At 43.2% G+C, this 23,463-nt stretch overlaps 2 protein-coding genes and 1 long non-coding RNA gene across 4 annotated transcripts in view; all 3 read right to left on the bottom strand.

The window, feature by feature from the left end:
* pdgfra (platelet-derived growth factor receptor, alpha polypeptide) overlaps positions 1-6,096 on the bottom strand; it is a 29,985-nt gene extending 23,889 nt beyond the window's left edge. Inside the window, exons 1-5 of one of the 2 annotated variants that reach the window (XM_083768140.1) lie at positions 5,900-6,096; positions 3,404-3,479; positions 2,782-3,051; positions 1,677-1,943; positions 304-434 (exon numbers count right to left, since the gene is read on the bottom strand). In XM_083768140.1, coding sequence (XP_083624266.1) covers positions 304-434; positions 1,677-1,943; positions 2,782-3,051; positions 3,404-3,461 — 726 coding nt within the window. In that variant the 5' untranslated portion in view covers positions 3,462-3,479; positions 5,900-6,096. The remainder of the gene's footprint in view (positions 1-303; positions 435-1,676; positions 1,944-2,781; positions 3,052-3,403; positions 3,480-5,899) is intronic. The other variant, XM_083768141.1, reaches the window with a different exon arrangement.
* Positions 6,097-12,382: 6,286 nt separating this feature from the next.
* Positions 12,383-13,355, bottom strand: gsx2 (GS homeobox 2; the record flags this gene model as incomplete). Its single annotated transcript, XM_083766391.1, has 2 exons — positions 12,383-12,720; positions 12,974-13,355. 2 exons carry the CDS (start codon positions 13,353-13,355, stop codon positions 12,383-12,385), a joined length of 720 nt encoding a protein of 239 aa, XP_083622517.1.
* An 8,660-nt stretch (positions 13,356-22,015) lies between these two features.
* On the bottom strand, positions 22,016-23,028 carry LOC310860422. Its single transcript, XR_014569382.1, has 3 exons — positions 22,919-23,028; positions 22,612-22,675; positions 22,016-22,114 (listed from the first exon to the last, which is right to left on the bottom strand). It is a non-coding gene; the product is annotated as an uncharacterized lncRNA (long non-coding RNA).
* Between the last annotated feature and the right edge of the window lie 435 nt (positions 23,029-23,463).

Raw genomic sequence — 23,463 nt, 5'->3', positions numbered from 1 at the left:
CATTTGACATACTGTAGGTGCTATATACCTCGCTATATAGCACCAATGGTTATGCCAAACAACCTTTTAGCACCATTTATGTTTAGTGTGAAGGGAGAGAGAGAGAGACTCTCTCTCTCTCCCTTCACACTAAAGAGAGAGAGACAGAGAGAGAGAGAGAGAGAGAGAGAGAGAGAGAGAGAGAGAGAGAGAGAGAGAGAGACAGACAGACAGAGAGAGAGAGAGAGAGAGAGAGAGAGAGAGAGAGAGAGAGAGAGAGAGAGCTAGGAAGACAGACAGAGATGAGAGTCCCTGAAAACATACCTGTTTTCTGGGGTGGATCCACTGCTGGTGAAAGGCCATTCCGGTGGGGGCCACGCAGGTGATGTTGAAGGGCTGTCCCACCCTCACCGCCTCCTCACTGGCTCTCACCTCCACACGGAAGTCCTCTGACTCTGCACAGACCACCAGGGAGGGACAAGATATCAGCACCGTCATCTCACCCATCCCAGAGTACGGTGACAATGTGATGACCAGAGATCATGTGTTTCTGAGCGGTGGCTCATGCCATCGTGACACACTGTGAGCTGTGTGTGTGTGTGTGTGTGTGTGTGTGTGTGTGTGTGTGTGTGTGTGTGTGTGTGTGTGTGCGCGTGCGTGCGCGTGCGTGCGTGCGCGCGTGCGCGCGTGCGTGCGTGCGTGCGTGCGTGCGTGCGTGCGTGCGTGCGTGCGCGTGTGTGTGTCCAGTTGGTGACAACAGGACACACACGGTGACAACAGGAGTGTGAACTGTGAAGTAATCTTCCCTAGTGGTAATGATTTAATGACATCATGACATCATGATGGCTGTCACACGGTGAGATCACCCTCTCTCAACTCTCTGAATGGTAAACACTCTTGGAGAGTATTAACAGCTGTGCACAATAATGTTCCCCATATTGTCCTGTTCCCATCACTTTTACTGCTGCTTTGAAAGGAAGAATTACACAACAGTCGTTTCCCAGTGTTCAGAAAACATGATAGTTTAACTGGTTTGCTTTTTTCTGTGGCTCAGTCTTTTTAATGTAATGATTATTAATAAAGACATATTAAGCCTACAGTACATTTTCTGAGTTACAGTCCGTTGGGAAATGATATTTGCTCAAGTTACCTAAACATTTGCAACATGGCCAAACAGTCTGGAGTTGTTGCTTTTTCTGTCAAATGCATTCATCATGACTAAATCTAGGAATTTATAATTTTGCACATATGCTTTTCATGGCATGACATGAAAAGTTGGTTATTTTCATATTGTCTAATTTAGGCAGATGCAAACCGTATGTTTCATGTCCCTCGTGGGAGACCTAACATCTACCACTCATTCAAAAGGCAATCCCTGCTTATGAGATTTGGGCAGTACTTCTTGTCAACCAGTATGTTTCCTACTGTACCTGACACATGGGTTCTAACTTCTAAACGTCTCAATGGAAGAGTAGGGAGACCACCGCAACGACTGCTATATCGTATTAACATATACATACTCTATCATAGAGAAAATACACTTTTATTCATTTAAATAAGTTCCAGATCCTGGGGGCGAACGTTCAGCAAAACTATAGCTAGAAAACAGCTACTTTTGGCAAAGAGATTTGATCACACAAACTAACACTAAGCTCTAAGTCGAACACTAAGCTCTCGGGTGCTAATGGTCTTCTTACCTTTGTCCCCGTCGTCCACCGTGTAGACGTCGCTGGCGAGCGTTTGGCCGCCGAAGGTGGTCTCACAGCGGTAGCGTCCGGAGGACAGGCTGCTGATGAAGCCCATCTTGTTGTCGTACGGGGCTGGGATCTCCTCGCCGCTGGGCACGCTCTTCAGAAGGACGTGAGAGCGCGGGTCCGACGTGCGGCAGGGGATGATGGTTCCTCCGGTGAACACCGGAACCACCAGGTTCTCAGGCTCCTCCGGAACGAACGGAACCTGGGGGTCTGTGCACACAGAAACATGCATGGCGGTTTTTCAGTGATTCTTCTGGGTGGGTTGTACAAAAGAACCTGTTATGGTCCTTTAGAGCTTCTCTACTGCTGGGCTTAGTTTAGGCACCTGGTTCCTATCACCATTTGGCAAGTGTAGCACCTTTAAGATAGGTGCTAGCCTATATTGTACCAAAAGAGGTTCCTCTCTCTCTCTCTCTCTCTCTCTCTCTCTCGCACGCACGGAGTGACGGACACACACACACACACACACACACACACACACACACACACACACACACACACACACACACACACACACACACACAGAGAGAGAGAGAGAGAGAGAGAGAGAGAGAGAGAGAGAGAGAGAGCACTTTTAGTGCTGTTCAGAAACATTTGTGTAGTGTAGTACTAGCACTAGTGTATGGGTGCAAAGGACAAGTGACATGAACATGAACCACATCTACACAGTAAAATAAACCTAACTCTGAGTGTATAGCATTAATACACATTTTCTCAACATATACAAATACAGGCAGTGTATTTTGGGGTTAAAATGCCTCTCCATCGCTCTAAAAACATTTGACATTTTCAGGTGTGTTGCCAATTTAATCCAATCGGGAGACAGGCCCCATGATTACATTTTTATAGTGTTCCAGTTTCAAATGTGTCTGCTCACTTCTTTGAGTCATCAATTCAAAATCACTTTTTTATCCATTCTCTTTCCTGAGAGACTACATACACCTGAAAATGTATTTTCTGTTTAGGCCTACTTAAGTGCTATAGAGAAAGGGACCCCGTTACTGAACAAACAACTAGTATAGTGACATGGCGTTAATCGGCCCTTTACCTGGCACAAAGACGTAGATTTCAGCCTCGTTGTCATCCTCATCGTCTGCTTCATATCTGCAGCTGTAATATCCAGTGTGCGTCGCCGACGCGTTGTAAATAAACAGGGTGGAGGTGTAGTATCCGGGGTAGACGAACGTGTTGTCGGGCAGGGGCTCGACCCACACCACGTTCCGCTTGCCCGTGCAGCTGATGTTGAACACGGACATGCGCTGAAGGACGAACTCTTCTTCATTCGATATGATGGTCGGCGGTGACAGTGCGGATGAGGCTGGAAGAAGGTGTTTTTTACGCATTCGTTATTTGCGCAGTGTTATCATTTAGCTAAGCATATGTAGGCTATAAAACTAACATTTTCATGTCAATGTCCGCTAAAGCTATACATCAATTCATGGCCAATAATACGGGATAGGCCAGGGTCCAGGGACCCCCATGCGACCAGATTTGATATTTCCAAATTTGATCAATTTATTTCAGATTTAATTTGAATAGCTGAATAAAATATAGGTCTTCGTTTTAGTCTCATTTTTGCTGGCCCCCTGGAGCCTTTCAACCACCCGGACCCACTTTTTAGAACCAGAGTGGATTGGTTAGTCAATAACGAAAGGAAATTCCATTCTTACCGGATAAGACCCCCAGCAGGACAACAGCAAAGAGGAGACCTCTCTTCATATCATCCATGGCCGCGGGTGTTCTTCCCTAAAGAGAAAAGAAGTGTGTCGTATGTCGTTTAAAAGGCTAGCCGCTAGTGGACATCTAATTTACACTATAGGCCTATAGGCAAACGATACTTTGTCACAACCTATGGTCACAACACATTCAATAGATCTAGATAATTGCTCTTTGGTCAATAAATCCATGACTTGTGGACTTAATCTTCGTCTGGCGCGTTCAAATCGTGCCTGTGGTGCGTGTTTAGTTTGGAGCTGGTGGAGACGCTGTGGCTTTGCTCTCTGGGGACATTTGGCTCTTGGACTAAACTTATGTTGTGTGCGCAACTGCGCACCAAGTCCTCCTCCAGATGCGCTCCAGCTGAATGTAGGTTCCGTCGCTAGAGGGCGACATAGTCCACATCTTGAGTGACTCGGACAGTCCTTGGAATCTCCCGCTGACTTCGCTGCTGGTTTCTTCAATGCCTCTCCAGTCCAAAATGAAACTAAATGGAAAAATAATAACCCCTTTTGTCGTTTAATAAGAACCGTTTCTAATTTACACGCGAAGTGAGGTACTATATTTTGATTAGACCAATGGAAATGGTCATTGTTTGGCATAAGGGCTAAACTGGAAAGTGGAATATTCGCAAAATGCATGTCAGATGTTAAAGCTGAATCGATGTTTGTGACTATGCGCCCATGCTTTTAGCCATCTTCTTGTCTGTTGTCACATTCCGCTGCTCTTATCTGCCTGTGATGTTCAGACCCTTTTTGCGCCTGGATTGCATCAACGGCTGAGCGTCTCTTTCCCATTAAGCAGCGCTCAATCAATGCGCACAGCTCTGAAAATGCATGATTTCATTAATTGGTCCAATTTTTACGTCTTTAATGTAAAAATCAGACCAATTGGACTCAGATATTGTTAGTATAATTCCACGTCGTACTCGTATGCCTTGCTGTGACTTTGAAATGTCACATTGAACTTTGCTTCATCTCATAATCCAGTGCGTAAATCGTCTCTTCGCTGTTGTGTTCAGGGCCAGTATAGATATTTGAAATCTCCATTAGATAATACCCTCAGGCAGTAAATTACGGTTACAAAACTGTCTGCTCATAGAAATATCATTGTGGCTCCTCGGTCGGGCTCATCCGGACAGGATAATTATGCATGGCACAACCTGGGTTTGTTCATTCAAACTCTATAATTAAGTCGACCCACTCCACGGAACAGACTGAAAAGCATAGTCGCGTGGGAATCCCTTGACAAATCTCTAATCCCATTTGACATGTTTGTGCACACGCCTTGTTTTAAACAAGTCATTTCAGTGAGGATTTTGCGCTTTGGCGGAGGATTTTCTAGGATATTCCTGTCAGAATGAGTGGGCCTACATAGATTCGACTGCTAGACTGTCTTGTCTACCCTGTTTTCTCCGCTCCCTCCAGAAAACAGGGCAGACAGGACGCTAGTCTCCCACCAAAAGCCTCGACAAATGTCCCATGCAGATATCAAATCGTTCTGCTGGACAATGGTGCACTTGAGCAACAGCTGAAATCGGGTCTCATCTCAAGACTCTCAACTTACTGTCCTCATGAGATCAGTGGTTACATGCAATCAATACGGCAACTGAGCAATTGATTATCAATAGGTGTGATTGATTGCAGATAGTGAACAATAGGGTTTATGGGATTACAAATATACGGGCGTCTAAACAGACAAAGTTTTATTTCTTTGCGTATACTTTTGCAGGAAAATACTTTATATAGTCTATGTGCGACATTTCGCACAATTGAACTGCGGGAAACATTCCTCAGTGAAATGGCAGTTATAACGGAGTGGCTTGATTGTGAGTCTCCAAATAGAATTCTTCTTTCCATGTTCAACTCCATGAAGCTTGCAGTCACTCACGGGCCATTCCTGTGCAGATATTCCAATTTAATTCCACCGCATTCCAAGTGCAGGGGAATGGAGAAAGCGAGGTGAAGTGTAATTTCCAATGTGTTTCCCATTAAGTGGCAGGCAGCATCCCACAATGGTGCCTCAGTCTTCGAGGTGACACCTCCAGCTGTGAGGCCGAAGACGAGCGCTTTCATCCAGCCGAGTCAGCGACTCTCCCTGCCCGTCATCCGGACGTGAGGCCATATGGTGCATGGATAACACAACTCTTAACGAAAAAGTGCCAAACTATTCCCGAAGTAAATAAAACAAAAGAAAGAAAAGAAAGAAAGAAAGAAAGAAAGAAAGAAAGAAAGAAAGAAAGAAAGAAAGAAAGAAAGAAAGAAAGAAAGAAAGAAAGAAAGAAAAGAAAGAAAGGAGTTTTGCGCAAACTTTTCCTTATAGAAAAAAATATTCAATGTTATCTTGAAACCTTTGGTCTTCGTGCGCAATCTATTAAAACAACAAAGTTTTAATAGCGCACACCTAATAATAGAATGCACTCATCTTGACTGCAATTACTTTTAAATTACCTTAGGAAATCCCTCGTATTAATTCCTTTGGGGTATATATATCCAGAATGAACGGGAATGGAGCATTAAGCGCTCCAAAACGCGCCTGCTTCACAGCAGTGAATAATAATCCTTCAGTGTACTGTGCGCCACTCCGTCTACATCCACGACCGCCTTCACAAATGCGCTGGAGCTACAGCGACCTGTAATTGATTCAATGTTACAGTCCATCCTCTTCCCCCCTCCAAAAAAACTAATCATCTGGCTCAAACTAAATAACTCTCAGGAAATGACCCCCCTCTCCTTAGCTGCTTTCCAACTATGGGCGTCCTTTCAAAATAAGAGTCTCCTTCTTTTAGTGAAGGGATCGAATTTCTCTACTCACTGAGTTCAAGCCATAGCCCTATAGTGTGTCGTTTACATGGTCTGTTTGTTCGAATGCAAAATTGCAAGATCGCATCATCATCTTAATTTTGAGGAAACGGAAAGTTGCACAATGGGAGAAAACCTTTAAACAATGGATTTTTCTTATTATAATCGTAGCCTATATACTGCACCGCATTTGTTATGTTGTTGATGCAGACAGTATATGCTAAATAATAATGTTAAATAGCATATTCGTATTATCGTAAAATGTTGTCTGGTAAAGACTTTTCCCTTTAAAACCAAATGAATGCATGCATATAGGAGTGGGTTTTTAGAGCAGAGCTGAAACTAAAACCAGTCAGCACTGCAGCGCTCACTCAGTAGCCTACTCACAAGTTGAAACATTAAAACGTGGAACTCACAGAGGGCGCTCCAACACCATTAATGTCCTAAACACCCATCTCCACTCCCACTCTCCTCCTCCACTCCACCCCCCAATCCCATCTCTCTCCCTCTGTTCTCCTCAGTCACTGACTGAGCTGAGTGTAATATTCGCACTCATAAAGCGCTTGGATCATCCCTGCAAAATCAGATAGGCTATATGGATTCTGGTTCTGGAACGGATCAAACTTTTCTTTTGTGCAACACAGGAGGACACCGATAAGCGCGGCCCTCCCGTTTATCGGCACATCATCCGCGTCAGCTTCTTATCGAGTCGACTCCCTCTGCTCTGCATGCAGGCCTCTGCCTTTTACCCCATGCAGTCCCTTCTTACCCCCGGGGTTCTGACTGGAATAATGGCCCATTATGAATCACCTATGTTAGCGCAGTGAGGCGGGGCATCGGCCCGGTGTCTGTGTGCAGTAAAGCCCCGGGGCGCTCAGGGGCTCAGGTCTCCTCCCCCCCCCCCCCCCCCTTCTCTCGCTCTCTCTCTCTCAGTCTCTCTCTCTCTCTCTCTCTCTCTCTCTCTCTCTCTCTCTCTCTGAATTACTTCCACATGTCCACTTTAAAGACGAAGCGCCAAAAGAACAGTGGCCCTTGTTCTCCAAACAAAAGAAGTCACATTTTAGTGGGTTAAGCTTCCCCTAACACTGGAGTCTTTTCTCGTCTGGATTGTTTTCGTTAATTGTCCAACCTGCCCAAAACATTAGTACAAAGAAGTTTGAACAGTATACTTACACTCTTACAGGCAGCATGAGTTACAGGTGGATACATTATGCACATGCTGGCGACTTTACTAGTGACATGACAAAACGCAGTCAAGAAGAATCAAGACAAATCTAATCTACAAACTGCAGCCTAAATGCCTTGAATGACTCTTTAGTAATATATAATGTAATGTTACTCCAAAGAGGCCTTTAGGAGGGCTATGCAAGCAGCAAGCGGAACCGCAGTACCATGACCCTGCGGAACCATTGCCCACCACTCCTGAATGAACTGTCTGGTGCTGGGACTCTGGTACAACGCACAGGTCCACGCTCTGGTGGGAGCAGGAGTGGACCTGGTGAGACATAAGGGGCCCGGACAGGAGACAACCCACAGAGCCTAGTCCCTCCATGTGCCAGAAGTGTACCTCCAAGCCCTGGCAGAGTAGTTCTGGAGTAGTTCCAACGGATTGTGTGCCCCTGGTTTTGCCCTAATGGGACTGATTGAGGGTAGCTACTGGGACGTAAGTCGGGACTTGATCACTCCCGGCTGGGTCGCCTGAGTGAGGGGTATGATGTTGCGAGACCCGAAACCCCGTTGACCTCAGGATACATCACTGAGGATACGTCCCAGGTGCATCCATGCGATGTTTTTTGTTATTATTACTCCAAAGAGCCATGCCGTTTCCTTCCATGTCAGGTGTGGCCCCATAATGTGGTTCATTTTGAATGATTGCACGTCATGGAGAGGAAATTCCTGAGGGCCAATCATCACTTCCCTTGTTTCTTCAGCTGTACATATTGTCCACAAGGGGGCAATAGACAATGTTGCTATTCAGATTGTAGTATAAAGTATAACCACAGTAATCAACATAAGTTTTAAGATGAACATACACACAGGCTATATGTTATGTCAATGAAGATGAACATACACACAGGCTATATGTTATGTCAATGCAACACAGCAAAAGGCTGCAAAACGCACACGCACGCACTGGAACCTCTGTCTGTCTGTCTGTCTGTCTGTCTGTCTGTCTGTCTGTCTGTCTGTCTGTCTGTCTGTCTGTCTGTCTGTCTGTCTGTCTGTCTGTCTGTCTGTCTGTCTGTCTGTCTGTCTGTCTGTCTGTCACGCACGCACGACGCACGCTCGCGCGCGCGCGCACACACACACACACACACACACACACACACACACACACACACACACACACACACACACACACACACACACACACACACACACACATCACAAATCTGCCTTCTGTGTCTGTGCCATTAGGACAGATCGCACTCGTGCGAGTTGATAGGCTACTATACGCTATATATACTGTATCAATTTGATAAATAATGTGTTTTATTTTATTTTCCAGATACGAGCATCATGTGGCAGCCATGCAGGGCATATAGGCCTACAGCTGAGCTCACCCGGTGGGGCCATGGCTAATTGATGATCCCGACTCTACAGTATCCAGAGCTCTGGCAACAAATTGACCCGATGGCCCACCAGTCAACACCCAACAGAGCCGTCACTTTAATGGCCTCGAGGAAGTCCCTCGGGGCTCAGGAGCCAAGAGTCACCTCCTGAGGGACCGCGGGGGCGACCTTGAGCCTCTGAGCTGGGAGCTGTCCAGCGTGCTGAAATGATACACCGCCGTGGACAGTGTCCCCGCGTGTCGTCGCAGTGGGAGAATACGTCAGATGTCTTAGCCTGCAGCCGTCAGTATACTATACTGACTATAGGCTAACATTTAGATTATTTATAGGCCCTACAACATTGCTACATTACAAGTACTATAATAGGCTATATATATGCACTTTATTTATTTTTTTCAGTTAAAAAATACTTGATTATAATAAACTAAGTAGCCTGCCTATAGGCGTTCCTCACTTTAATGTTGCATCAGGGTAAAGGTGGGACAATTTTAATTGGGCCAATACTTTATGTGCTTCTGTAGTTTAATAGCCTAATAATTTAGTTATAATGTTGTTTTGTTTAATAATATCACTACTATAACAAAAGCTGTGAAATAGTGGCATATAAAAACTACAATATTTATAGTGGAGTAAAAGTATAGTATAGTATAGTAAAGTGTAATGACTCAAGTAAAGGCCTAAGCCGTATAGAAAGTGTCCATCGCTTAACAATAATAATATGGGTCACTTACATTTTCTGTAAAAGACGGGGGGGAAAGAAAAGACAAACATAAGTGTTGCCACGTGTTCATCTATCTTGCTGGGAAAAGCTCAATAGACATAACGTTTAAAAAAAAGACAAAACAAGACTCAAATCTTATAGGCCTAATCTAAAAAGGAGTGTAGTTAAACGGATTATCATTGGACGCGCATTCACTGACACTGTGATGGTGATGGCTGCCTTCAGACACAAGTTGTGTCTGGAATATGTCAATTACCAGCAATATGGCCTGATCATTGCAGGTATATGTTTAGGTAGCCTACTAGGTAGGCCTATACTTCTAAACTTTGAGGAGATATACATATGAAGATCTGCAAGTTCACAATTTGACGAAAATTGCAACCCTATAGGCTATATACTTGCAGATTCATGAGAGAGAGGTCTCCTCGCGCAAAGGCACAACTTGTTTCCATTTTTATCCACCGTGGCACTTGACTACCTCCTAGCCTATATCTCCACATGGGACAGGCAGCTGCAACCGGTTGAAAAGCGCCCTTATTAATTGTCTTTTGTCATGCGTAATTGCCACATTTTCAATGAGGCCTGGCGACGTGCACGAGTGTTCTTGTTGGGTGTAGATAGGTAGCCTGGTACCCTCCCATTTACATTTTTACATTCCGCAATCCGCAGTGCCCATAGGCTAATAAGGCTATACACCCGGTAACATTTTAATAACAACGCCAATATTATCGTTGTGTGTATCAACGCTGCATGGCTCACTGGTCTAATAGACCTCTCAAAATGAGCTTCAGTTCAGTCCATTATTGTGGTCTGACAGTTCGAGGTCAGACTCTGGGGGCCTGAATAGGGGGACATTCTCCAAACTGCAGTTAACACCATTGTTAATCACTTTTAATGGGGCGGTGGTCTTTCACGTTCACACCTGCGAGGGGTGAGCTCTAATTCGATTAATAGGAACTTCAATATATATTCATTAGGTGGCTTTCCCTCAATCATATATGATCACCAGCGCGACGTGAATGGAGACCATTTATTTCTGCTCTGAATGGGTCTGCATGCATGGGACCAAACTTTCACCTGCTTCCCCTCTCTCAATTAGGAATGTATCCCAGCCTCGACAGAAACGGGTTAAATTAACCGTTAGCTAATTTCCAATACATGGCCCCTCCGAGTCCTATACGTAATCCTCCCTAAGATTCCGTCCATTTGAACATGCCCCCTTTAATTCACCATAAGTTGAAAGGTTCAAATAGTGCTTAATGAAACAGTGACTAAATCGTTCTCTTGCGCTCGGAGGAACCCTGTAGCTGTCTGTTCAAAGCCCTCTGAGTCCAGAGCCGTCGGGGGTCCAGCGCTAAATGCGAGCCCCAAGGCAGGACAATCTAACCTGTCAAAGCCTTTGCTCGGTTCTATATATCCTTGTTCTGTGGTTTTGAAGCAATGGCAGCATAATCATGGGACCGAAACCGCAATTAAACTCGCTTTGGACAACCAAAATCTCTTAAAAAGCGAACATTAATGGACTATTGGCTGTCCCCCCGGGGGCGTAATCGGGTACCCTTTTGTGGTCAGAACTCAGGGAAAACTAAGGCTATACACACACCCTGCTTCATCCATTTAAAATAGCCTATAGCGCGAACAGGACCATAATTATAGCTCATAGGCCTATAATCATTTTTACAGTGGGCGAGCCAATATTATATTAGTTTATGATAGCTCAAAACTTCTGGTCCACATCTCTCATATGTATATATATATATATATATATATATATATATATATATATATACACACACACACACACACACACACACACACACACACACACACACACACACACACACACACACACACACACACACACACACATATGGAGAGAGAGGGAGAGAGAGAATAAAAATATATGGAATAGCTTACTTTTCTCAAGGTTATTGTAGCCTACAGTACTAGTAGCCTGCCATACATCATAATTTGAGAACGCAGGTGAATGGGCATATATAAGGGCTAAATATTGGACAAAACAATAAAGGGTCAACTGAAATGTGAAAATAATATGACATTGATATTTGAGAAATTGAGCAGGCCATATAGGTTTACAGCTATATGGTAATATAAGCAAATGGTCTCAAACCTGTTATCAACCAAACTTTTTATTTAAGTTTTTTTTGTTTTGTTATATATAATAAGAATAATATATAATATAATATGTTATAGATGAATATTCTACACAGTGTAGAGACAGAAACACAGAGAGGGAGCGAGAGGGTTGACAGATAAACCGTTCATTCTATACATTCATTCTGGTTTCCCCCTATATTTCCACATTTGATCATCATTCATCATTATAAGCTATACCTGTCAAATAAAGTGCAGTGGCAAAATATATGCTCAGGTGCAGCTTTCCAAACGTTTTATTATAATAAATACAAATATACATATCATACAAATTCACGTGCACAAATAGTTTTCGAACAGGTGGTTTATGTGTTTCTAAGACGTTCAATGGCACAAGACCTATAGATAGATCATAGACTGACAGGAGTGGAATAGCATATGGATGACACCACTATAACAAGAACCCTTATATAGCATCAAGTTCAAGGATACCATTATTTATGAATATTTTATCCATGACAAAGGGGCAACATTTATTCACAACTCACTCTTTTACAGATATTGGCTATATATAGGGCATGTACAATTGACATCTCCAACATGTCCTATACTTTATATACGCAGCAGTCCATGGCCCTGAGGTTGCCCGACGTCTGAACCCCGAAGCAGGGAATAATATAAGGTAAGTGCCAGCAGTGGAAATGAAGTCTTTTCAGTTTGCTGTCATATGGGCGACACCTCTTTTTCTTCCGATGCGGAGGGCGATAGAGACTCCTCGTCCTCTGACCGCGGGTAGTCTGTGTGGCTACTCGTGCACTTGCAACCGCCGTGCGCGCTCCGCTGGGTGCCCTTCCCCTCCTTCTTGTGCTTGACCCTGCGGTTCTGGAACCAGATCTTCACCTGCTTCTCAGACAGGCTCAAGTACGTGGCGATCTCGATTCGTCGTAACCTAGACAGGTACATGTTGGAAGAAAACTCCCTTTCCAGCTCCAGGAGTTGCGTGCTGGTGAAAGCCGTGCGCATCCGTTTGCCATTCTGGATGTGGCTGTTCTCGGAAGCGCCTGGAGGATAGAAACAGTTTTGAGGGGGGTGTTCTCAACTTCTCATCAAGATCACAAGATTACGGTCCGTCGGTGATGTAATAGCACCAACAATCGCCGTGCGTAAAATGCGTAAAAAATGACAGGTGGCATTTTTTAAGTAGGCCTATATGTATAGTGTATAATTAAAACATATGTTGTTTTAATATTTAAGTAAAGTCATGCAGTGTATGATCTATTAAAGCCTGTGACAGACTATAAACAGCGGACTTACCTATAGAGAGACAGTGGTATCTCCTGGGGTCTGTGACGCTGTAGGTGGGCGTGCAGACAGGTGTGTGATGTCCTGGGTGGGCCAACGGAGACTGGTGGTGGTGGTGGGCTATTCTGTGGCAGTACTGCGCCTCCGCGCCCGGAAACGGACTCTTCAGCATGGGATGAATGCCGCTGCGCGGAGAGTGAATGTGAGACGTGACGCACAGCGGACACACGCAGAAAGTCCCACTTTTCCTGGACGGACACGCCGGCGCCGTGACGGTCATGACGCTGGGAGAGTGCATGCTGATGGGGATGAGGAAGTCTTGGTGCGGGTGGTGCTCCACCGGCCGCACCGTGTCCTTGATGATCAAAGAGTCAACGTAGAAGGACCTCGACATGGCTGTGCAGATTATTAGTGGTCGATCCTGATTCCTTGCGCAAGATGATCGCACTTTCTCATCTGAACCCCTCGGGATCTCAAAAGGTGCTTATGTTTGATGGTTCAACAAAAGGGACCCAGAAGAGGGCTGGCCCTGGCAGCGTCACCCACGTGTGCACCCGGCTTCATCGGTTTATGCTGCAAGTGGCCCACAACCACGTGATGATGTCTCTCCGAACTGCCAAACACAATTTGTAGACGTTCTTGTTTTGTTTTTCAACGTTTTGAAAATGCTTGAGGACAAACAAAAGGGCTGCGCATTATCGGCGGATGATCGGATCAATAGCCTATATACACACTTAAATGTTAAATGTGATAGAGTGGCCAATCATTTTGAAAAAGCTTAATTATAATTGCAGCTTGATGGTATATTAAGTACCAGCAAATAAACATAACTTATTGGCTTAAGCCGGCTTTGAACAAATTCAGTTTTATTAAGTGAGAAATAAGACAGGAAGCCTAAATAAACATAATAATATATTATGAATACACCGGAATTCATTAGATTTGATCGTTCCTCTCTTTATCTTTATTCAAAATTGATATTAATTAGAACACGCTTTATTTGTTTGTTTATTTGTTTGTTTATTTATTTATGTGTTTGTTTGTTTGTTTATTTGTTTGTTTGTTACAAGTATATAATGTGTAGGCTATAGAACCGTATAAGTCTAGCAGATCTTGGATGGTGGAGCTCTAGAGATCTATATGAAACTATACACACTTTTAGCCAAATTAGCCGTGGGGCTCAGAACTAATTGCCTAAACACACTTTGCGTCTACTCTGGTTGGGAACATTTCGTGTCCAACAATTAAAGAATTATCGGACTGCTGCCGAGTCTGGGTTGTGCAGCTATTTGATAACGATTAGGATACAATTAGAAAGTGTTTATTAAAGCCAGACTGTGCCGGGTAAACAGGCAACTATTTCAGAAATGCGTTAATCCCTCACCTTGTGACAATAATTAGCGAGTTTGATCCCCGGACGGGTCACTGGTGGGTTTAGCTTTTGCTTTCATCTGCTAAGTAACGCCTCGGACCTCCAGACAAAGGAGCTGAGCACAGGTTTATGGTGCAAATATCAGGCGCACAACAATATCTCTTTGAATATTGTGTCAAACACGACTAATTCCAACAAACAGGCAAGGAATTTATTTTGAAACGAATTAAGTTTCAAAGTTCAAACAAACAGTTTATTTTAGATTGGTTATAAGCTCATGCAATGATCCATTCTGAAGCTAATTTATTGGAGGGCAAAGCAGCTTGCTCATATTAATTGAATTGGCCTATAGTCTTTTGAAAGAGTCGCATTGTGACTTTATATACATGCAGCTATACTGACGACAACAACTGATACAAAAACAAACACGTCTGTCACGTAGATTGTAATTGTTATAATGTAGGCTACTAAAGAGAGCACTGAGCAGGGTATGACACGAGAAGCGCACAGAGTTGTTATGGTACGGATAACCACTTAGAGAGAGAGAGAGAGAGAGAGAGCACAAGCCAGGCGGAATGATGCGTGGCGCGCGCCCTCATCACACCATCCCAGCTCTGATATTATTTTTCCATAATTCTGCACGATAAAATTTCATTGTCTATTAAGTAATCCCACAAATGAGATCCTTTATGAGGCTATAATGAGGCCTAATTGCCAGGACTAGTGGAGCCACGTGGAAGGATTTAGGAGGCATTAAGCTGTCGGGTACTGAGCACAGGCTGTTACCTAGCCATTACTTTCATAATTCAAGGAGAAAATTAGTCCATTTAAGGGAAAGAAATCCTTTGATTCTCTTTATTCTGCTCGGGATGACAGGACCGACGTTTGTGTCCGCCTCGCTTAAGAGGCCGACGCAACAAATGGGGCCGTTTACAGCATGTCTCCCCCCGTTAGACGTCCGACGTGGAAAAAGAATGTCAATAATCTATAAAGCTCTCTGTCAGGACGTCAGTTCTGCCTCACTCTCTCCATCTCTGTCTGCATGTGTTGCGAAGGGGGTGCGCTGCCCGGAGTGATAGAAAGTTAGACACGGGCCCACTAATAGTAGGCTATACTTACTTAGATACATAGTTTAGCTACTACTCATCACGAAGGACAGAGATCACCTGTATATATACCATATAATAGGGAGATATTAAAAGCAAAGCGTGGTCAATTCAGCCCTTAGCCATATGAGTTTGTTTTTCTCTCTCATTGGAAAACCATTAAACTTCACTTGTGTGTCTCCGCGCGCGTGCATGCGTGTTTGTGCGCGTCTGCATGCACGTTCGTGCGACATGCATGCGTGAGTGTGCAGAGATTGTGCGCGCGCGTCCGTGCGCCTCGAGCTGCACCCATGCAGGCAGTGGCAGAAAACACACAAACTTGTTAGAGTGTATGAGCAACCCCCTCTCATTCACGTCGCATCCCATGCCATATTATACCGTGAAGAAGTCCATTAATGTTTTGTTGAACAAGCGTCATTAAGTTGTATCAACGCCTTTTTACAAACGTGGCATTGTTGTGCAGGGCCAGCCCGCGCGGCCCATCTTGGCCAATACAGTGCATGATTTGGCCCTTTATTAGTTACCAGGCAACAGAATACCAAAACTCAAAGGAAACACTCTGGTCCTCCATATAGTCCTCAATGGCGATGGGAAAATGAACAATGATCCTGCGGACAACATAATGCCACGCAATGACTTTTCATTAACAATTATCTGCTGCGTGTGAATAGCAGCTGCAGTGGCCACTCTCCATCTCGTGGTCCGCAGAGAAAAGAGGGCCCGAGAGAAAGAGCCCCGCCATGAATGGGATCCCGCAGGAGTCAGGGGTTCACGGCTCTCCCTGAATGTGGAATCTAATTTATATCTCAATGAATAATTAGATTTCTATGCAAAAATGAGTTTGAAATAATTACATCTTAAGGTAGCGTGACAACTTAGCCGGCCAAACAAAGGCGCGCGCTCCCCTTAAATGGCTCACACCAGAAGTTTATTCGCTCCCTGTCAGATTGAAGGACACAATATTGGCATTTCTTGAAATGTCACAAAAAAAAAAAAAAAAAAAAGAGGAAGAAAAGACTGAAAACCCGATTTGTTCATGCAGCTGGACCCACATCTCTTTGAATAGCTTTCATATCTCCTAGTGGAGATATGCAAGAAACCTCATCCACTTTAGCCATCCATACTGACATTCTGACAAATAGCAAAAACAGCACATATACAAGCTTGGCAATTTCTGACTTTTCTTTTTTACAATATAATGACAAAATATCGGATGCCAGGTTGAAAGTGGTTAAAAAAAAAACTTTCTCTGATTTTGAATGGATCACACTATTCTAGACAATAGTCTTCAGTCCCATAGAAAAGTAAAGTGACAGGCCCGGCCCTTGGAGCAGCCTGGCTGAACAAAGCCAGAGAGAGTCCTGTCCATGCACTATAGAGATGTCCTGTGCACCCCTCTAATTAGAGAGACGCTTCTCAGTCGCACAGAGAGCCACAGTCCAGACACTCCAGTCTGAAGTGTGCCCGTCCGCCAAGAGCTGTCTGGAGGTACACATACACTCTACACACAAACATATATCCAGCACTTTGCGTCTGTGCTCGGCAGCGTGCACAATTAATGAGCGTAGAAAACGAGATAAACGGCGGCTGATAGTGAGGCTGACATGCAGGCTGACTGCGGTACGAGTTCCCAGAGAAATCTCTTTATTGGGGTTTCTCGTTAGAGGGCCCTATTCTCTCCCCCCGTCTCTGTTGTTTCCAAAAGACTAAACAAGTGCCATTACAAGGCCAAAATAAGCTAGAGAGAACAGAAGAGCCCTTATTTCAATCTCTTCTTGCTTGAGTTGTTAATCGGTCCCGAATTTCCGTCATGGTCTTATTAAGATGATAGTTCTTCTCTACTCCATCCGCATCGCAGCAATGATCAGTTGTTCCTGTTGAAGTTAAGCACTAGCTTGTTTTGCTCTCACTGAATGTTTTTCTGTTTTTGTTTTTTCATGTTAATGGCTGGCCTTTTGCCTCAATGATCTTGGTCTAATGAGAGTGATGCATTGTAAAAGAGCATGGCAGCTATTATCTATAACTAAGTAGAACTTCTATGGAATTAAAGGGCCAAATCTACCTCTTATATAAGTTCTCACACTGTGCTAAAGGAACGTAACCTTTTTTCAACATCAACTCCATACATGGGATCTCATTAATGCTCACAAGGGCGGTACCATTTCTGTACACGCTCAGTGTCTCACAGGTGGATTGTGGATTTGACAATGTGCCTACCAGTGATTCAAACTAGTTTTAATGATGCAAGAACAATGGTTTCTATTTCAACGTGCTAACTTTCCAGGAAGAGAAAGGCTGTAGTTTCCATTCGCTAGTTGGAATCCCCACTGATGATGTCACTGGTAGACAGGTTTCAGAACTGTCCACAGCCCACCTCTGAGACACATAGCGAGTGGAAGGAGTTGGTGCCATCTTATAATGACGACCAATTATATGAAGATAAGGTTGAAAATGGGTGAAGCCTTTTTAAACTGCAACGTGACAATGGATGGAAACCCACCAGAACCCCCCACGGTGAGCCCACCCAAACAAGACAACATTTCACTCCTATTGGAGAGGAGGTCTGTCGCTTACCAAGTCGAACGACTTCCTGTGAGAGGTGACAGGAAGCGTTTCAAAAGGTTGAGTGACAGTGCTCCCTCCACCCATATCTACCCCAGCAGAGCTCTGTTCCTCCGCTTAGAAGGGACTTGATATTGTAGCCGTTTTTCTCCCTTTGAAAGGTTTGAAATCCCTGGGATTGAGCTTGTGTGCTGGAGCGGAATCAGGCAGGAATGTGTGGCCAGGGCCATGTCTTTTGTCGCCAGGCGGGCAGGCGCTGAATAGATCCAGGGCTCCAATCTCTCTGCCCCCTGTTTATCAGACTCCAGAGAAGCAAACAAACCCACCGCTTCATCCTCCATATTTACATAATCCACTATCTTATACCTGCCAATCACTGGTTTCTTGTCTGTTGGAGTTGAGGCTTGCTTTGCTGGACAGACAGACGCATATTAAAACCTACATCTTCAGTGCATCTTCCACTGAATTAAATCTTTCATATACAGTTACAGTAATAGCTGTAATCACCATTCAAGAACCAGATACTTTTAATGATTTGCATTAACATTTCATTCACTGGCACACTAAACAAAAATGGTGCTAAATCTGAGTGTATTTTGTGCTATAACACCTATTTCCTTTATCAAATAGTGTCAAATAGTGCTATATAAAAGCACTAGAGGTGTCAAAAATATAAACTGAAGAACCAGAAAGTGTACTGTGTGTGTGTGTGTGTGTGTGTGTGTGTGTGTGTGTGTGTGTGTGTGTGTGTGTGTGTGTGTGTGTGTGTGTGTGTGTGTGTGTGTGGGGGGGTGTGCGTGTGTGTGTGTGTGTGTGTGTGTGTGTGTGTGTGTGTGTGTGTGTGTGTGTCAAATAGTGCTATATAAAATCACTAGGTGTCAAAAATATAAACTGAAGAACCAGTAAGAGAGTGTACACAGCAAAAAGTCTGGTGTTGAATTGACTCTCACAGAGTCCATTTCAACTCTTTTTCAGACTCTATATATGTCCACACTGTCTAGAGTTAAATTAACACTTTGGAAATAGTTCAACATTTAACACTAGCCCAAGAGTTCCTTCTTTAACTCTTTATCAGAGTTAAAGTGTTTTGACAAATAACACTGTGCTGAGTTAAAGGTTTACTCTATATCAGAGTTAGATAACACTGCTCTGAGTTAAAGGTTTACTCTGTACCAGAGTTGGATAACACTGCTCTGAGTTAAAGGTTTACTCTGTACCAGAGTTAGATAACACTGCTCTGAGTTAAAGGTTTACTCTGTACCAGAGTTAGATAACACTGCTCTGAGTTAAATGTTTACTCTGTACCAGAGTTAGATAACACTGCTCTGAGTTAAAGGTTTACTCTGTACCAGAGTTAGATAACACTGCTCTGAGTTAAAGGTTTACTCTGTACCAGAGTTAATGAATTGACTCTCACAGAGTCAATTTCAACTCATTTTCAGACTCTATATATGTCCACACTGTCTAGAGTTAAATTAACACTTTGGAAATAGTTCAACATTTAACACTAGCACAAGAGTTCCTTCTTCTTGAAGTAATTAGTCAAATAACACTTTAAATCAGTTTAAAACATTTATTAATTGTCATTCATTCCAACATTATAAACACTATTTAAGCACTTGAAGCATCACTTTATGATCTATTATCCTTCTATTAGGACAACTGGCCCATTTACAGCATACTGTTGTGTATGAGGTCTGAAGCTAAACACAAGATTATAAGAATAAAATATATAACAAAATCACTGGCTAAAATGCATGATATGGCCCTTGTGCATCACGGGGAAACCTCCTTTTTTCCCTCAGTGGTGAGAATGGGGTTAACAATGAAAATCTATGGTTTCTTGGGTTGAACTTGAGTGTCGAGTAGACAACTGGACATTTATTGTTTGTCATGCAAGCTATATTTACAGAGAAGTTTTGATGAGCATCATGCATTCAGAGTATCAAGAAGTGAGGCAAGGTGTATAATGAAACTGTCTGAGCTGAAATGTTCTACACCGTTTGATGTTCGGGTACAGTGTTTCAGATGAAGGTTTGTATATATATATATAACTTCATTCGTAATGTTTGAATGATGCTCAAACTTCTCTGTAAATAGCTTGACAAAAATAAATGTGGTCTTTTCTCAACACTATGAACAATGTAAAAACCTGCATGTCAGCCTGGCTGAGAATAACTTTACCCACTTCAATTCAAAGAATGCCATTATGGTCTGGTTCAGCAGCAGGGCTCTCAGTTCCACAACTCTGGGTGTCTCTCATTTTCCCATCATCGTCTTCAGGAATGTGTAGAAGATCACAAATACAGCATAGTAAGACTCAGTATAAAATAGCCTGTATCCTGCATCCTAGACTCACTAAATTGAGAAAGGATGCAATCATGTCACCCTCCAGGGGTCCTGGGATGCAATACTGTACTCTGTTGTCATTGAAGTCGGACACATGACATGTCCCTGGGAAAAAGACCACCCCGAGGCCCCGGCACCCATTACATTGAAAAACTATTTAAATCACTGAAGACACATTAAACACAAAATGTGCTTTGAAAGTTCAAATGTCCCGAGTGAACGGTTTGCCTGGCATGGGATGAGGTGCTGATCCATGACGATGTAGAAGCTGCCGATCTTGCTCTTCTGACGCCCAACAGCAAGGAGGTACTGCCGTGCATTCTCCTGGTTGCGTAGATGCTCTTCCAAACTGCAGCATAACTAGGGTTGAGATAAGGAAACATTAGACACGAGCTAAGGTGCAGATGTGAATATCTTGCCACTCTCTCTATAGTAGGCTACATCGCACTCTGCGAGTGGACATACTACCAATATGCTAGCCAGTAGACACAGATGATAGTGTAACAGGGCTGTTATAAACCAAGAATGAAACACAGCAGTGAAGTCTAGGAAAAGCAGCATTTCTCAGAAGAGAAGAGGAGGAATTACTTTTACATGAATGAAAATCACATCCCTGAAGACTGACATTATTATTTTTAAATCTCCATAATATCATTACCTTAAAGACATCACAGGGATTGACCTTTGGAGACTTCGGGCCCCAAGGTGATGGTGGAAGAAGATGAAGCAGCATCATCATCAGGGAGGCCATTTCTGGGCCGTAGGCTAAGGACAGTCACAACAGAGAGAACCAGAGAATTAGTTGAGGAAGAGTTCATGCTTTCACATCACACCTAGCCGACAAGCAAGATTACACAAAATACCAAACCTATTTTATTTTCATGATTGAAGCGTAACTAAACATTGCTCTCAATAATGTTTTTGAAGACATTTGAAGCGAGAAATAGAAGATGCAGTACCCGAAAATGTATTTCATTTGATCACTCACTTCCTTGTTTCCGAGGCGACTCGTTGCGCTCTGCAGGGCCAACTTGGAATACTTTCATTACCGTAAGGCGTAAGCAAGGAAACACTTAGTTTTGTTGTCACTTTTGGGTCAATTTATTATTTTGTATTAAGTAGCTGTGTAATAAGCGGGATAATGTATGGCTAAGTGGTCATTGTTTATAGATAAATCACCCCATCTGTGATTTTATCTATCAATAATGACCACCTATTCATACATTATCCCTTATATATCATTCACCCTAAAAATGGAATGTATCCTACCAGAGACTCCGCCGGTCATCAAATGATTGGCTTAGGAATGTGACAAAAACAAAACTAAATCTCCACTAATTCAAAGTTTTCATGGGGTGTGAACATCTGTGTATTTGAAAGAAAATAAGTAATTTTCCTCTTTCCTCTTCTTTTACCATTGAACTAATAGAGCCTGCCTGCTCAGGGGATCATTTAAATCTTGACCATCAGGTCAAACTTCACACTGATGATAGAGCGTAACAGGGCTGTTATAAAACAAGAATGAAACACAGCAGTGAAGTCTAGGAAAAGCAGCATTTCTCAGAAGAGAAGAGGAGGAATTACTTTTACATGAATGAAAATCACATCCCTGAAGACTGACATTATTATTATTTTTAAATCTCCATAATATCATTCCCTTAAAGACATCACAGGGATTGACCTTTGGAGACTTCGGGCCCCAAGGTGATGGTGGAAGAAGATGAAGCAGCATCATCATCAGGGAGGCCATTTCTGGGCCGTAGGCTAAGGACAGTCACAACAGAGAGAACCAGAGAATTAGTTGAGGAAGAGTTCATGCTTTCACATCACACCTAGCCGACAAGCAAGATTACACAAAATACCAAACCTATTTTATTTTTATGATTGAATCGCATGGTAAATGGTGCATTTATATAGCGCCTTTGTCCAAGGTGCTTTTATTACATTCACCCATTCACACACATTCATACACCGATTGCGGCGGAAGCCATGCAAGGCACCAACCAGCACATCGGGAGCAATTTGGGGTTCAGCGTCTTGCCCAAGGACACTTTGACATGTAGACAGGACACAGGAGGAGCCGGGATTCGAACCGCCGACCCATGGATCATTGAGCCACAGTCGCCACAATGGGCCATAACATTTTGGAGCCGTTCCGACGGGTCACCACATCTAGCCAAATCAATCATATAGTGATGGAATCTGTAACTGCAATTATTATATAAGTTAAAAGAAGAATAAGTTAAAAGAATACAACTCACTTGATGCAGCATCAGGATCACTTCCTGGGAGACCTGTGTTGCTGTGGGCATCATAGAAGTGTTCCTGAAAATGAATAAATACGTGGCTCATAAGAAATCTCAGAACTTAAACTGTCAATGTCATGCACACAGCTTTATGTTACATCATGCAAGGAGGACATGATAGTGTCATGCAAATTACTATTATAGCCTGTATGTGGTCCAGCTAAAATAAACCTAGAACATGTTCCCTTACAAAACCCATCCCCAGGACTAGGAGTTCAAATTTGATGTGCCAAGCCCATGATATGCGTAACCGTAATGTTACCTTCCTTCATGGAACTGCAGAAAATCAAGCAGTCCTTCAACTTTATCCAATTTCACATACTTCTGCATTTGTCTGTACCTGGACCAGCATTTTTAATCAGACCTGCAATAAAATATATAGTAAATGAACACAACTACAAATGAAGCTTAAAACTATATGCAGTATAGTAGGCTACCAAAAACTGCTTTTGTTTTCTCCCTTGTGAATTGCAAAACCGTCATGATGGTAAATCATCATGATAAAGTTGGAGACTACATTAGAAAAGTACCATAACAGTATCTTATCTTAAAGTAGCAACAACATCCTACCTTACACTACCACCAGAAGATCAGTCAGGGTCTAATTTTAATGTTCAGTGATTCTTCTACACAGAAGGCAACACAATGAGAATTCTAGAGTGAATAAGAATAATGTAATGTTCACTGTTTGTAGCCTTTACAGTTTACAGCATAAACTTGTATTTTTGGCACCAAACGGCCAGTCGGGCCAGACCATGGACTCCATGGTTTGTGTAACATATTCACCATTAAGTCAAGACAAACATT

The sequence above is a fragment of the Protomyctophum parallelum genome, assembly GCF_964188405.1.
Source record: "Protomyctophum parallelum genome assembly, chromosome: 6".
Lineage (NCBI taxonomy): Eukaryota > Metazoa > Chordata > Actinopteri > Myctophiformes > Myctophidae > Protomyctophum > Protomyctophum parallelum.
Note: the sequence above shows the minus strand (reverse complement) of the source record. Positions and strands in the feature narration are given on the sequence as shown.